Source organism: Camelus dromedarius, chromosome 2 (assembly GCF_036321535.1).
Source record: "Camelus dromedarius isolate mCamDro1 chromosome 2, mCamDro1.pat, whole genome shotgun sequence".
NCBI lineage: Eukaryota > Metazoa > Chordata > Mammalia > Artiodactyla > Camelidae > Camelus > Camelus dromedarius.
The window spans coordinates 63,484,858-63,498,817 of record NC_087437.1 but is presented as its reverse complement, the minus strand read 5'-3'; the positions used below and the strand labels follow the sequence as shown (position 1 = coordinate 63,498,817).

Sequence of the window (13,960 nt, the reverse complement as noted above, 5' to 3'; positions counted from 1 at the left end):
ATAACCAGAACATGAAGCCAAAGGTAAAAAGTATAAGAAAGCCCCAGGTGATTCAGAAGGAAGGAGACCATAACTGGCAGAGAGAAGCAGGGTGGGCTCCCTAGTAGAAGTGACTTTTGGAAGAGCCTGGGTAGCACTCTTGTATATTTGGGATCCAGATTCCAGTTAGAAATATGACAGAAGTCAGAGAGGCAAAGCCTAAGAACTGCTCAGAGATGGTGGGCCCAGGTCATAGTGCAGTTGGGAAGAGCACTGATCCAGGAGCCTACCCCGCGCTGTGGACAACACTGAATGCCAAGCCGGGAGCCTGACCCCAAACCACGGAAGGCTTCTGGGCTGAGGATAAGTGCTCAAAGAAGAACCCCACAGTAGACGAAGCCTGGAAGGGGCTGAGTGAGGAGTACCTGGGACCCCTGGCAGGTTAGCCCAGCCCCATGGCAGGGTCTCATCCCTCAGGGGGTGCTGACCACTCTTCAGCTCCGCTGTCCACGAGTGGATAGGCAGAGTCAACTCATAGAAGCTAATGAGAGACCCGACCTCATCCTTCAGCCTAGTTCTCCCTGAGAGCGCTGTGCCCTGGGAGTCACTGGGCCTCCATTCATACGTTTCATTCCATTTAATTCTGCCTCTCCCTTCCCAAGAGCTTAGAAATGGGAGACAGAGTAATTAGCACTTTCTACCTTCTAATAAACATAGAAGGGCTTTGTACACTATAACATGCTGTCCAAATGTATAGTATATTATTAAAAATCTGTCCATTGATAGATGAATGGATCAAGAAAATGTGGTGTGTGTATATATATACACAATGTAATATTAATTAGCTATATAGAAGAAAGGAAATCCTGTCATTTGTGACAACATGGATGGACTTGGAGAGTCTTGAGCTAAGTGAAATAAGTCAGACAGAGAAAGACAAATACTATATGATTTCACTTACATGTGGAATCTAAAAATGAGCTCATAGATACAGACTGGTGGTCACTGAGGGTTGGGGGTCAAATGGGTGAGGGGAGTCAAAAAGGTACAAACTTTAGGTTATAACATAAATAAGTCCTAGGGATGTAATGGTAGCATGATGACCACAGTTAGTTAATAATACTATATTGCATATTTGAAAGTTGCTAAGAGAGCAAATCTTAAAAATTCTCATCACTAGAAAAAATTTTTGTACTATGGTGATGGGTATTAACTAGACATTGGGTGTTTATTTTGCTACTTATACAAATATTGAATGATGGTTTTGTACTCCTGAAACTAGTATAATGTTATGTCAATTACATTCAATTAAAAAATAAGACAAGATCAGAACAAAATATAAAGAAAACTCCAACACCAAGATGTTGGAACTGAATAAAACAATAAAATGTTAAAGATGAGAACAAATGTCAAGATTATTTGGTCCAACTCCCAACCTGATTTGTGGATCCCATACAGTCCTCAGAAGCTGATACAGCCCTCCTTAAACACTTCTGGTTCTGAACAATTAATGCACACAGGACCTGGTTCACGGTGAAGTGTTCGATAAACAGTTAAATGAATCAAATACAAACACTCAAACTCTACCTTATATAAAAGCAGAACATTATTTTAATGATGCAAGAGATTAAAATTTGGAAAATTCACAGACTGAACAAATAATCTCTCTTTACTGGGCACCTAGCAGGAGCTGGGACTGAGGAGTATTTTTTTAAAAATTAGACATGTGAAGTTGGGAATACACACTACAATAAATAAATCATAGAATTTCAGCTCACAAAGGGCCTTAAGGGTCATCTAAATTATGATTTTATAAGAAGGAATCTGAGACTCAGGGAGATACAGTGATTTGTCAAAAGTTTTGAGGCAACTTCATAGGAACAAGAAACCCAGGACAGTATTCTTTCCACAACATGTTATGTTAATCAACCAACTAAATTCTAGAGAGCAGAATATAACCTTCCTAGAATATGGCAATGGAAAAGAATACAATGGACTGGAAGAGCTGGAAAAGGCTTCAGAGAGGAAGAAAAATTAATTTTCCACTACAAAAATTGATAATCCATTAGTTGCAAGATTGCTGACAAGGGAGATCACATTTTATTTTTCTCTGTAGTGCCAGAATCCAGAGCACAGAGGAATATCAACTTTTCCTGTGTTGGCCAACTTTTAAGAAAGTTGCATCTTAATGATTAACTTCATTTAAAGTTGGAGGGAAAAAAGAAGACAAATAAACTTAAATATAAAACAGAAACAGACTCACAGACATAGAATACAAACTCATGTTTGCCACAGGGGAGGTGGGTGGGAAGGGACAGACCTGGAGTTCAAGATTGGTAGATACTGACAGGTATATATAGAATAGATAAACAAGATTATACTGTATAGCACAGGGAAATATGTACAAGATCTTGTGGTAGCTCATGGTGAAAAAGAATATGAAAATGAATATGTGTATATTCATGTATGACTGAAAAGTTGTGCTGTACACCAGAGATTGATACAGCATTGGAAACCGACTATAACTTGATAAAAATAAATTAATTAATTAAAAAATAAAGTTGGAGGAAAGTTGCATATTATGAGGACTGTGAACATCTCAGGTTCTGTAGAAACTAAAGCTATGTGAAAAAATAAACCAGACCTTCCTGAGAACTTGGGTGCCCATGGAGACCCCCACTGACGAATGTCAAACCTGGTGCTTCATACCGTGTTCCTTAGGTCTCCATGAGCAAACAGAGAGAGTAAGAAAAGCCTCATCTGGTGTCTCCATCTCTCATTGCTCATTTTGCCACACAGTTCTGTTTCCATTTCAAGGCAGACAGTCAAGTAATTGGAAACATGTTAAAACAATAGGCGCCTAAAGGCTGATTACTAGAAGAGACAGATATATCTAGACAGCACCTGTCTTCTCTTCCCTGATTGGTAAACTATTGCCACAAACTTAAAAAACACACATACTTAAAGAACAAAAAATAACTCTATTTGCATGGTTCCAAATCCTCGCCTTATTTTAGGCAGTGAACACGTAGATGCTTTTATGCGGCAGCGATCAGACTGTGCAATGTCCTCGCTCTACTTCTCTATCCACTTGGTGTTATTCGCACACATTTCCATTTGTGGGTGTAGCTCCCCAAATGATGTGTTTGTTTAATTATCTCCTTTGGAGCACAAACTAGCTCCTTTTCTGTCACTTTAAATAGTGTTCTGAACATTTCTGTACCAACTACTTTTTTCTTTCTACTTTAAGTCAGAGTGTCAAAAGCAAAATTCTTGGCAAAGCACATCAGGGTTTTATTGCGCCTGTAACATTCTGCCAGTCTGAGCCCTGGAAACGCTGAACCAGCACTCCCAGCAATGTTCCCTGTTGCACCTGTTTCCTCATAGCCCCAACAGTGGACTCTTGGCATCTTTTATGTCGCCAGTTTTTCAGGTACATAAATACTTTAAAGGTATTTTAATTTCCATTTGTCTAGTTGCTGGCAGAGTTGTGTAATGTATATTGATGCAGTGCCATATATTTTTCCACACCTAGACTGTCTACATTCCTTTCAGTGTAAACTGTGTGTTTATCTTTGACCTTTTATCAAATAGAATCTAGACATTGAACTCAGATAGATATGCCAAGTCTTTTTACAGGCAATTTTATTGTGCTTTTTAGAAATTACAGGAGTCATTCTCACCTACTGTTAAAAAACTCAAGCAACAAGAATGTACATAAAGTACAAGGTGAAAGTTGAGGGTATAAAATGATGAAATGTTTCTTTCCCTCTCACTCTTTCCCCTCCCTGCCATAGTATCACTTTCCAGATTCAATCATTGAAATCATCTTCTTATTCTTATCATTAAACTCAGTAATTCTTTTTTGTTTGTTTTTTTTTGGCGGGGGGAGTGAGGTAATTTGTTTGTTTGTTTAATGGAGGTACTGGGGATTGAACCCAGGACCTCATGCATGCCAGGCATGCACTCTACCACTGAGCTATATACTCTCCTCAACAACTCTGTCGTTCAAGGTAATACACTCTGTCTATTTCTTTAAGAATTTAGAAATCACTTAGTGAATTCCCACTATGAATGATGAGAAATTTCACTGAGTTAGACACTGCGTCCCTCTCACCAGTCCTTCTTTGATTTTTAGATCTTGTATTGGACATTAACGACAAGATCACAAACTCAAATGCCTACAGAGTCTGGGGAGGATACACAAGTATAGAAAGCAGGTGGGGACAAGAAACATCACGAGGCTCTTCCTACCCACTGATCACTTTCCCACTATTAACATGAATGTGGCCGGGGAAAAGCACAGTCATAACTGGCAACAGATGCTTGCCCACGCACTGGGAGATGACTGGGAATGGGGGAGAATTACAGCAGCCTGGCAAAGACACGCTTAGATGCAGGGGGTAGCACCCACCGACCAGGTTTTGCCACGTGGAAGTATTGCTGGATCTTATTTTTTGAGAAAAGTCATTCAGAAATGAATTGTATGTGTAAATTTTCCATTTTTAAATCTTAGCTCAAAGTTTTTGAGAATACTGCTGACCAAACATAAAAGGTCTGTGTGCCAGATATGGCCAATGGGCTGACCATTTTTGACCTCTGTCATTATGGTTTTAAGTCATATATACTCAAGCCTCTGTTATTTGATCCGTCTGTTTTAGATGGTACCGCCTCCCTTCCCAGTGTGTAAGATGAGGACATCAGTACCCTTAAAGTTTTCTCATCCTCCTTCCCCTCCTCTCCCTTACCATTCACCATTCCTTTACTTTTGGCTTACAGAGTTTATTTTCTATTCTGTAGCTATAACTGACACTTTTGAGCTTTATCTATGGATTGATATTTTTTAAAAAAGAACAGGTTACAAATCAGTCCATAGGTCCATTTGTATATATAAAAATATATGCAGAGATAGGTTTATATTTGCACAGAATATTTCTGGAAGGGTACCTAAATTGTTCACCGTAGCAGCCTCTGGATGGTGGAAGTGAGGGTCAAGGCAAGGAACTTTTTCACTTTGCTGGAGTTTTTGTTTTAAAAATAGTTTAACATATAAATCATTTTTTTCTTTATAATAAAGTTAAAGGCACAGAGATGATTAATGAATAATACATTTGTAAAAGGCCAAAGTGGTCAACTCTTTCCTGTGGTTATGACTCATAAATGATTTTATGTGATTATTGGGAATCTTCCACATCCTATTACCATGGCTCCTCTGTCCTCTAATAAAGTGCTTTAAGGAGAAAACATACGTAAGGAAAGTAGCCTGAAGGAGGTAGCATTAAAATTGGACTTTGATGCTGGATAAAAGAGAGTGGGAGAAGGAAGGGCATCCTTGATAAAGGTATGCCCTGAGAAAAAGAAGGGAGCAGGGAGGCCAGGATGTGGGTGGGAAACAGTGCAAGGAATAGGATGGAGAAAGGGGAGGAAAGACCCTATAAGAAGCCCGGGACCAAATCCCTACTGGTTTGACTGGCAAGAGGTCTGGAGTCAGACCCTACCACCTTGGTTCTCCGGGAACCAAACATTTATTGAGCACCCCTCATGTGGCAGGCACTGTGCTCCTCCTGGGGCACAGAAATGCATAAGAAACACTCAGCGAGTTTAAGGAACCAGGTGAGACCTGTAAAAGAAATGACATCCCGAAGTTCAAGGAATACAAGATTTGGACCGCAAAGTACTGCCTCCTTCACTTACTGACATAACCTTGGCAAGTTTTATAATTACTCTGAGCCACTAGGTTCTTCCTCTATAAAAAATAGGGATAAAGCTACTTTACCACGAGGACAAAATAACTAAGATCACAAGCCTGGTGCCAAGAGGGCACAGATAAACGCTAGCTCCCTTCCTTCACGCTCTGCCCCCATTCCTAACCCCATAATCGACAGGGAAGATAAAATACTTTCTTTGTTTACCCTTTTTCCACAAAGGTGATCCCAGGACAAAGTACCTGTGCTGCAGATGTGTGGGCTGGGCAAGCAAGGCTGGGGCAGGATGTGTTAGAGGAAGGAAGGGAGGAGCAGGGGTCAGGGCTGGGGAGCTAGGAGCTGACCCAAGGCTGGAGGATATTAAGCAGCGGGTGGCACAGTCAGACCTGCAGTGTAGGAAAGACAGGAGTCAGGAAGCAAGAAACCAGTTTCCCAATTCACTGCACACCTCATCTTAATCTCCACTAAATTCCTATAGTACAAACTGTTAATTGAACTATTTCAAGCATCTGATTATCCTGTCATATCCTACTGTTTTATATGCATGTTTTTCTCAAGAACCACACTGTTAAGACTTCTGAGGACAGAGTGCAGACCAGATACTTCCTCGAAATTTCTCTAAGTGGTTGAGCACTTCTGAGTTAGAAGTGAGCTGGGAAGAAGTGCGTGGGGAAAGGATATCACTGGTAGTGAAAGTGGAAGGAAACTGAGGAGTTAGTCCTGCTTTCCTGTGTCAGACCTTCTCTCTTCCCTTCCTCCAGCCTCCACAACTTAAACGTAAACATGCCTCAATGAGGCCAGGCTAGCCCTTACCTGGGAAGCCCCCTTCAGTAAACACCAAGCCCCTGGGTCTGGGCAGAAACCTCATCTGGGCTGTACTTCAAGAGGCACTAAAGTATCAGCTCATTGGATTCACAGCACAGCCAGGGCCCATCACCATGTTTGCTTTTTCTGATAAGAATGAATTCCAGGGCAGAAGGGAAGAATTTCCAGTAATTTCAGTATTTTTCCTACCCCCTGGCTCCTCTCGTACTTGACTCTGTGCTGGGGGAAGCAGCCCAGCGGCCCTTCAGCCGCTCGCATGGGCACCAGGGCAGCTGGCGGCGCTTCAGACGGCCCCGGGCTCTCTGTGCATGGAGGCCCCAGCGCCCTGGGTGCAGCAGTGCTCCCCAGGCGGTGGCACAGTCCACTGTGCTGCTGTTCTCATCTGAGTTGCATTCTGCATCATCGGGGTCCTCCTAAGCACAGGGGCAGACAACAGACCCCCACATCTGAGTTTCATCTACCTTCTTGTCCCCCCAGGCAAACAGATACCCCTTGACCATACCACTCAGGCCTAGAAGTATCTTCTCACAGGAAGAGGTCCACAAAGGCCTTAGAGGTAGCCTTTGGTAGAGAATGCCAAGGTCCTGGGTGCCTAGAACATGGAGAACAGCGTGGCTCCAGGGGGCACATCCCTTGGGCAGACAGATCCCTTACTCTGAGGTGAGGGTGCAGCCAAAGGAACAGGGGTTTCTGGAATGTGGGCTCGGGTTGCCTGGGTCTAAAGGTGGTACTGATGAGATAGAGATCCAAAGTTATATGAGATCTGGAAAATACAATCTCCTCAAGCTGGCAGAGCAAACCAAGAAAGGGCAGAGGTAGATAGTTTCGGCCTAATCAGCAGACCCTGATTAAATAGTAGTTTCTATAGTGATATTAAATTACTACTTAACCTCACGTGATTGACTTCCTCTCATAGGCCCTAGACCCTGTTGGGTCAAGCTAGATGCACACAGCCAGGGAGGAACAAATTCTTCCAGAATGTTTTAACCACAAGACCACATTCAACTCAAGCACTCCCCTTACTGTTGGTAGAAAGGTCTGAAAGGAATTTTTTTCTTCTCTGTGCTACGTCTTCTCCCCTGTGTATTCCATCATGTAAAGAGACAGTATCTCCACATGCATCTCATTAGGTATTAATCAGTTAGGAACAGTTTTTGCAAAATTTCCTTTGTGATGATCACAGCCAAAGGTCCTATCTGGAATTAGGCTAAGCCGTAGGAGTTTTGTCTCTTAGCTGCTGGTCTTTATGCTGCCTCCACTACTGCACCCCCAACCCACGTCCACCCCAACCAATCCTTTGTACTCTGGCTTGTTGCCTCATGGTTTTAATATGACTGCCTGAGCACCAAGTATCAAAAATGCTTTCAAGGCAGGAAGCAGGAGAGAGGTGGAATATGAGAGCGCCAGTGATTTTTTTAATTTTGTTTTGTTTTAATCAGAAAAGCTAGAGCTTTCCCAGAAATTCCCTAGCCGACTTCAGCCAAATGTGTTACTGAGCCAGTCTTAGCTGCAAAGGAAGCCTCTGCAGTGGCCTCTAGAGTGGAAGAGAGAAGGGCAAAGGGGATTGGTCATGGGTTACATGTTGGTTCAAAGTATCTGCCACAAAGTGGAAAGACCCGAATAGACATGAGGCATAGATGGTGTGGGATGAACATCTCACAGTTTGGAGTTTCTTAGAAAAAGAAAAGAACCACAGGGGCACCTTTGGTCCTGCCTTAAGGTCACTAAGTCTTTTTGATAGAAAGAGGGGCTTTATTGGAGGGAGGTGGGGAGGGGTTCATTAAGTCCTTGACCTAAAAATAGGCATAAAGAGGAAGAGGGGCAGGGCAGGAAGCAGTTTTTACCTCTTTTCAGGAATAAAACCAGAAAGTGCAAGCTTGAACTAACTTCTAATTATCAGCTTCAGAAGGCAGTAGGAAACAAACTTTTAAAATATTCTCACATCTGTGGGGTCCACTGTGTTCCTACAGTGATGGGAGGGTCCCTCTGCCCCCTGCAGAAGAAGCTGGCACAACCTAGTAACTTCCACACCCAGGCTTTAGAGCTCAAGCTGGTGGAGGCAATGCTTTAGAAGGGAGAGTGGGGAGAGGAAAGCTGACAGAGGTCATGAGGACTGCTGCAAGGAAGAGAAGGGTTCCAGCGGCTGCAGTGGGCACCAGCCTGGGCCTAAGAAGTAGTTTGAAGGCTTATTTTAAAAGACATTCAGTTGTAAGAGATTCCGCAAGAGCTCAGTTACTGGAGAGCTGAGGTCCCGGGGGTTGCTGTGAAACTGACACCAGGACTGGCTGGTGCAGAAAAAGCCTCTAGAACAGGATGCATCCCAGGGCCTGGGGAGAGGGGTCAGCTGCAGGCAGGGACAAATGGCCACAGGAGAGAAGGTTTAAACACACTAGAGGCAGAGAACCCCTGGTTGTGATCAGGGGGTGGCCCCATTTGGCACTTGGTCTTTTATAATTAAAAACTCCTACTCCAAGCTCTTGTCACTTAGGCCACCACCACCTTAACCTTTCCCCTCTCTGAAGGCGCCAGGTCAGTATCCAATCAACCACCTCCTCATCCTGGAGTCATCTGACATGGCCCTTCCCTGATGCAAAGCCTTCCTTTCTGTTCTTTGCCACAGTGATAATATGCACTCTCAGCATGCTAGTTTACAGAGCACTCTCTAGGTCAGCCCCTCCTCTGAGTTTCTCTCTGCAAATTCTCAGATGTAGCCAGACACTCCATCTAATGTCTCCCTAGAATCATCTTCCTTCTGTGCCCACCATACACCAGCATGCCATCAAGGTGTTGTGCTGGGTTAACTCCAGGAAGTTGGGACATGGTAACGGAGATCTGCAAGCTGACTTTTAAGGAATACATTCATTTTGACCTATGGTCCACATGTAATATACGAAGTGAACTATTTCCTCAATGTAGGCAAAATAAAACGTTCACATGAAGAATGCTACACTCCACAAACATTGCAGTCAACATGGTGAATGCATGAAATGCCGCTGACTTGTTTAAGACTTGTTTATGTATGTAACCATCACCTCATTTTAAAAAATTTTGTTATTAAACTTTTTGACTTTATGAAGTGTTTTTACCATTTTCTTCTTCAGCTCATTTTCTTTTCACATCCCTGCAGGCCAGAAAATACAGAAACAACTAGTTGTTTCTTCTCAGATAAGGAAATCGAGGTCCAGAGAAGGTCTGACCTGCCTACCACAGGACGACTAACAGAGAACTTCAGTGTGTGGACTCCTGCGCCAGAGCTCATTCTACGAAGGTTCCAAGTCAAATAACCAGAAAGCTCAGCTCCTGCATGGCTTCCACAGTCAGCAAAGGGAGCAGAGACATCTTCATCTACAAAAGCTAAGTCATCTCTTTCTCTCCACATCTGTCTGGATTTGAGGAAGGGGTCCGTCCCTGAGAAGCAGTAGGGCGGGAGGGTGGGTATGGAGAGAGGATGGGTTTTGCTAAGCCATTCTTTAAAAGTTCACTTTCCATTTCTAAGTGTAAATCCAGTGTCTTATAACACATTCACAAAGTGGTGCAACCACCACTACTATCTAAGTTCAGAACATTGTCATCATCCCCAAAAGAAACCCACAAGCAGTCACTCCCTACTCCTCCTCCCTAGGCTCCTGGCAACCTCTCATCTACTGTCGCTGCAGGTTTGTGGATTCTGGACATTTCAGATTGTGGAATAATTCAGTATGTGACCTTTTTTGTCTGACTTCTTTCACTTCACATGTTTTCAGCGCTCATTTATGTTGTAGCATGTGTCAGTACTTCACTCCCATTTCTAAATCCCCAGGGATTCTTCCTGTTGCCTCTTTCCTGCCAGCTGTGGGGATGTGGGGATGGGGGAACCACAGTCAGGGCAACAGGAAAGAGCCCCCAGCCTGGGAGTGCCCAGAGAGCAGAAACAGACCCTGCAGCAGCAACACCAACATGCCCCAACAATCTTCTTCAGGTAAAAGACACAACAAGGAACGTCATACCCACCACCAAACAGCAGGCTAGATGGGCCTGTGCAGAGGACACAATGCACTGCAGCCCCTGAATACTCTCCAGATGACCACACAGCCAGCCCTGCCACTCAAACAAAGGCAGGCCCAGTGTCATCCAGGAAGAGTGATGTACTTGACCCCTTCTTGCCACAAGATTTCAGGGGCCTGCTCTTAACTTGTAGATTCATAGTGCCACCTATGAGTTCCTCATCACCTCAGCTTTCTTTTGTTCAGATCAAACCTTTTAGCTTCTAAAGCATTTCCTGGGGAAGACTGCCCGTGTTTAATCCAGGACGAATATTACTTGCAAACCCCCTGTCTTCCATGTGCATCTCCACGTCAAGATGATGATTCCACTTCCTGGTGGCCTGAGCCAGCAGCTTATTAAAAGTTTCTCCAATTGGGCATAACCTCAGTGTTCTTACAGCTAACCTTCCCATCTTCTTCTTCTCCTCTCTAGCACAAGGTGGGCAAGAAATTATCATTGCCATTTGCAGAAGAAGAAATGGAGGTCCAGTAAGAGCAAGAGACCAACACCCATTAGCAAAAGGTGACAGAACTGAAATAAGGGGTCCTATCTGCCACCCCACTGCTCTGGGTGTATCAAGTGCATACACGAGAAGCTTAGTTAACCAAACACTCCCTCCAGGTAGGAAGTAAGAGAAAAATAAGAGTTAGCTCTCAATAGTCCAGATGTGTGTGCACATATTTAAATCCCAGCTGTGCGCTTCTGGCCACCACCCCATGTATTCTCCTCCTATAATCAGGTGCACGTACCCAGAACAAGACCTGTGTTAATAGCAAAACATCTCATTATGTTCCCCACCCAGCACACCCGAGTTCTTCACCATAGCCCGAAGTCAACCATAAACAAAAGAAATACAGTAAATTGGTATCTATTTACTTTATATGTGGGTCCAAAAGAAAAGCAGGCTTTCTGCCAAGTCAGCCTGCAGAGGAAAAGTCTGGAGTAGAAGCAGCGACCCCCCGACTAGCCTCCCCTCTGCCTCCCCCAGCACCCCTTCTTACCCTCCCTTCAAACTTGGCAGTGGCTCCTTCCTTGATGCAGAGGTTCCGAGGGGGAAAAATGAAAGCCGGGGCCTCAGTCAGGGGCATGGAGCCGACTCCCGAGTGATCCATGGTGAGGGAGGTTTTGGAAACGTGTGTCGAGGCAGCCAGCTTCACATCCCCCATGTTCTGCAAACAGGAAGGAAGACCAGGTCAGACGAGACAGAGTGCAGTCTGTCCTCCCTGCAGGTGGTTGGTGTGCCCAGTGTGCTGGTTGGGGCCACAGTGTCGTGGGTTTTACTGGGAGCCCCATCAGGTCAGGGTCCACCAGGAGCTCCTCCCTGGGAATGGGAGGCTCTCTGTCCCCCACATGCAGAGCTACAGGGGTGAGGCCCAGCCCACCCCAGATACCAGCACCCAGGGCCATGTCCTGGCCTCCCCAAAACCCCATGGAGAACTTCCAGGAAAGGGGCAGCTGAGGCAAGAACAGAGAAACCAGATGTTTCTCAGAGTTTTTACAGTGGGTGTCTAAAGTCAGCACTTAGTTGTCATTTAACCTTCAGAATTAATATCTACATTAGGTGCTTATGGCAGAAAGTACAAGCTGCTTTTGCCTGAACTGTGAGCTCACAGGCTAAAGAAAAATGGAAACCATACTCCAAGGAAGGAATTAGTTTGGGGTTAATAGGGCAAGGATCCTGGGGGAGGGCAGAGGAGAGGGTGGGGCTGAAAGAGGGAAGGGAGCAAAGCCTGGGAGGACATCCCACATCCGGGGACTAGGCTGCGAGAAAGCCTCAAAGGTCACAGAATGTCAGAGAAGGCAGCATTTTAAGATTATCCAGGCTAACTCCTCTATTTATAATTGTGACCCAGAGAAGGTAAGTCACTTGCCCAAAGAGACAAAGCAAAATGATGGCATCACTGGCAAGAAAACCTCAGGCTCCTGACTCCTAGACCAAGGCCTGGTTGGGATTAGACAAGATGTTGACGGGGGCTGGCAGGTGATCGGAACAAAGGAACTTCCTTAAGATTGATTCCAGCAATGGAATTACAGGTACTGAGTTCCTGGTTGCAAACTAGAGAAATTGACTCTGGTGCTTCTAAATGGAGGAGGGATCTGTTGGAAAGATGAGGAAGAGGGAAGCTCTCAAACTCCACAGGAAAGGCTGGAGAACCAGGCTGGGGAAACAGGCAGTAGACGAAAGAGGCCGGGTTGTCAGACCCCAGCCAAGGTCACTGGACACCAGTTGCCACCCCTTGGAGTACATCCCCAGTATCCCTGCTCCAGATTCCAAGTCCAGGTGGGAGACTCACCAGGCTGGGATGTGGGTCCAGGTTGGGGACCACGTCTTACTCACCATGGAATCCATAGTGCCTGGCCTATCACAGGTCTGTGACAAACATCCACTAAACTGAAGAGGAACAGTATTTCTAGTTTTTATTGTTCTGTTCACTTTCTAGGGATCTTTAGTCACAAGCTTAAGCCCCATGCTGAGTGGGGTCAGGTGACAGAAATGAACAGTGGTGTCTGGGCATGTAATTAGTTTGTTTAAACTTAATAACATCTAACAAAAATAAAAGGGAGATCTATTTTGAAGTACAAGTTAAAGTAACAAAGACCGAGTTTTGTTTGTCACAGGGCTCAGCCCCTGCTTGACAAACCCAGCTTCTCTTTCACTGATGATGTATTAGCTTTGCAAACAAAATCCTTTCCTTTCCAAATGATAAGACTCACAGTTTCACTGCAAAGTCACAATAAAAGCAAAATTTAGGTAGCACTGACTACAAACCAGGAACTATTCTAAGCACTTTATAAATAATAGCCCATTTGCTCCTTACAACAACACTAAGTGACAGATAATCTCATCATCTCATTTATGGATTAGAAACCGAGGTTCAGTGAGATTAAGAAATTGGCCCAAGGTCATGGTATTTAGTAGGGGGCAGAACTAGCATTTGATCCCAGGGGTCAGGCACCGAAGCTCCCATTCTTAACCACTAAGCCCTCTTGTCTCCTGTTAGCAGTCAGTGTTGGCTGGTGGGAAGGGGGTCTGAGGCTGAGGTAATAAGGGAGAAAGTTGAGAGCTGCTACCACATACATACAGAACTGAGGTTTTCTATATGTCAAAGCATACTTTTGACAACATTAAAAGGCAGCTGATGATCTGGGATAAAACGTTTGCCACAAGAATGAAGGACCAGGATGCTTTATATGTAGGAAAACAGCCGGACAGATAAATGGGCACTTGGATGGTTCACAGAACATAGACAAATGACCACAACACAAATGGATACGCCCAGCCTCCATTAGATAGAATCCACGAGTGCAAACTAAGAATAAGTTATTATTTTTTAAAAATTACCAAACTTACATTCAAAAAGAAAGATAACATAGAGTACCAGTGAGACTGTGGGCACACTCACACCCTTCTGAGGAGTATAAACTGG

General features: G+C 44.3%; 1 protein-coding gene and 1 non-coding gene across 6 annotated transcripts in view; both read right to left on the bottom strand.

The window, feature by feature from the left end:
* Positions 1 to 13,960, bottom strand: part of MYLK (myosin light chain kinase) — a 199,522-nt gene that overhangs the window by 157,950 nt on the left and 27,612 nt on the right. For all 5 annotated transcript variants that reach the window (XM_031454585.2, XM_064494510.1, XM_064494515.1 and 2 more), the window contains exon 2: positions 11,534 to 11,701. In XM_031454585.2, coding sequence (XP_031310445.2) covers positions 11,534 to 11,698 — 165 coding nt within the window. In that variant the 5' untranslated portion in view covers positions 11,699 to 11,701. The remainder of the gene's footprint in view (positions 1 to 11,533; positions 11,702 to 13,960) is intronic.
* TRNAA-GGC (transfer RNA alanine (anticodon GGC)) lies at positions 3,897 to 3,971 on the bottom strand. The gene has a single exon. It is a non-coding gene; the product is annotated as a tRNA-Ala (tRNA).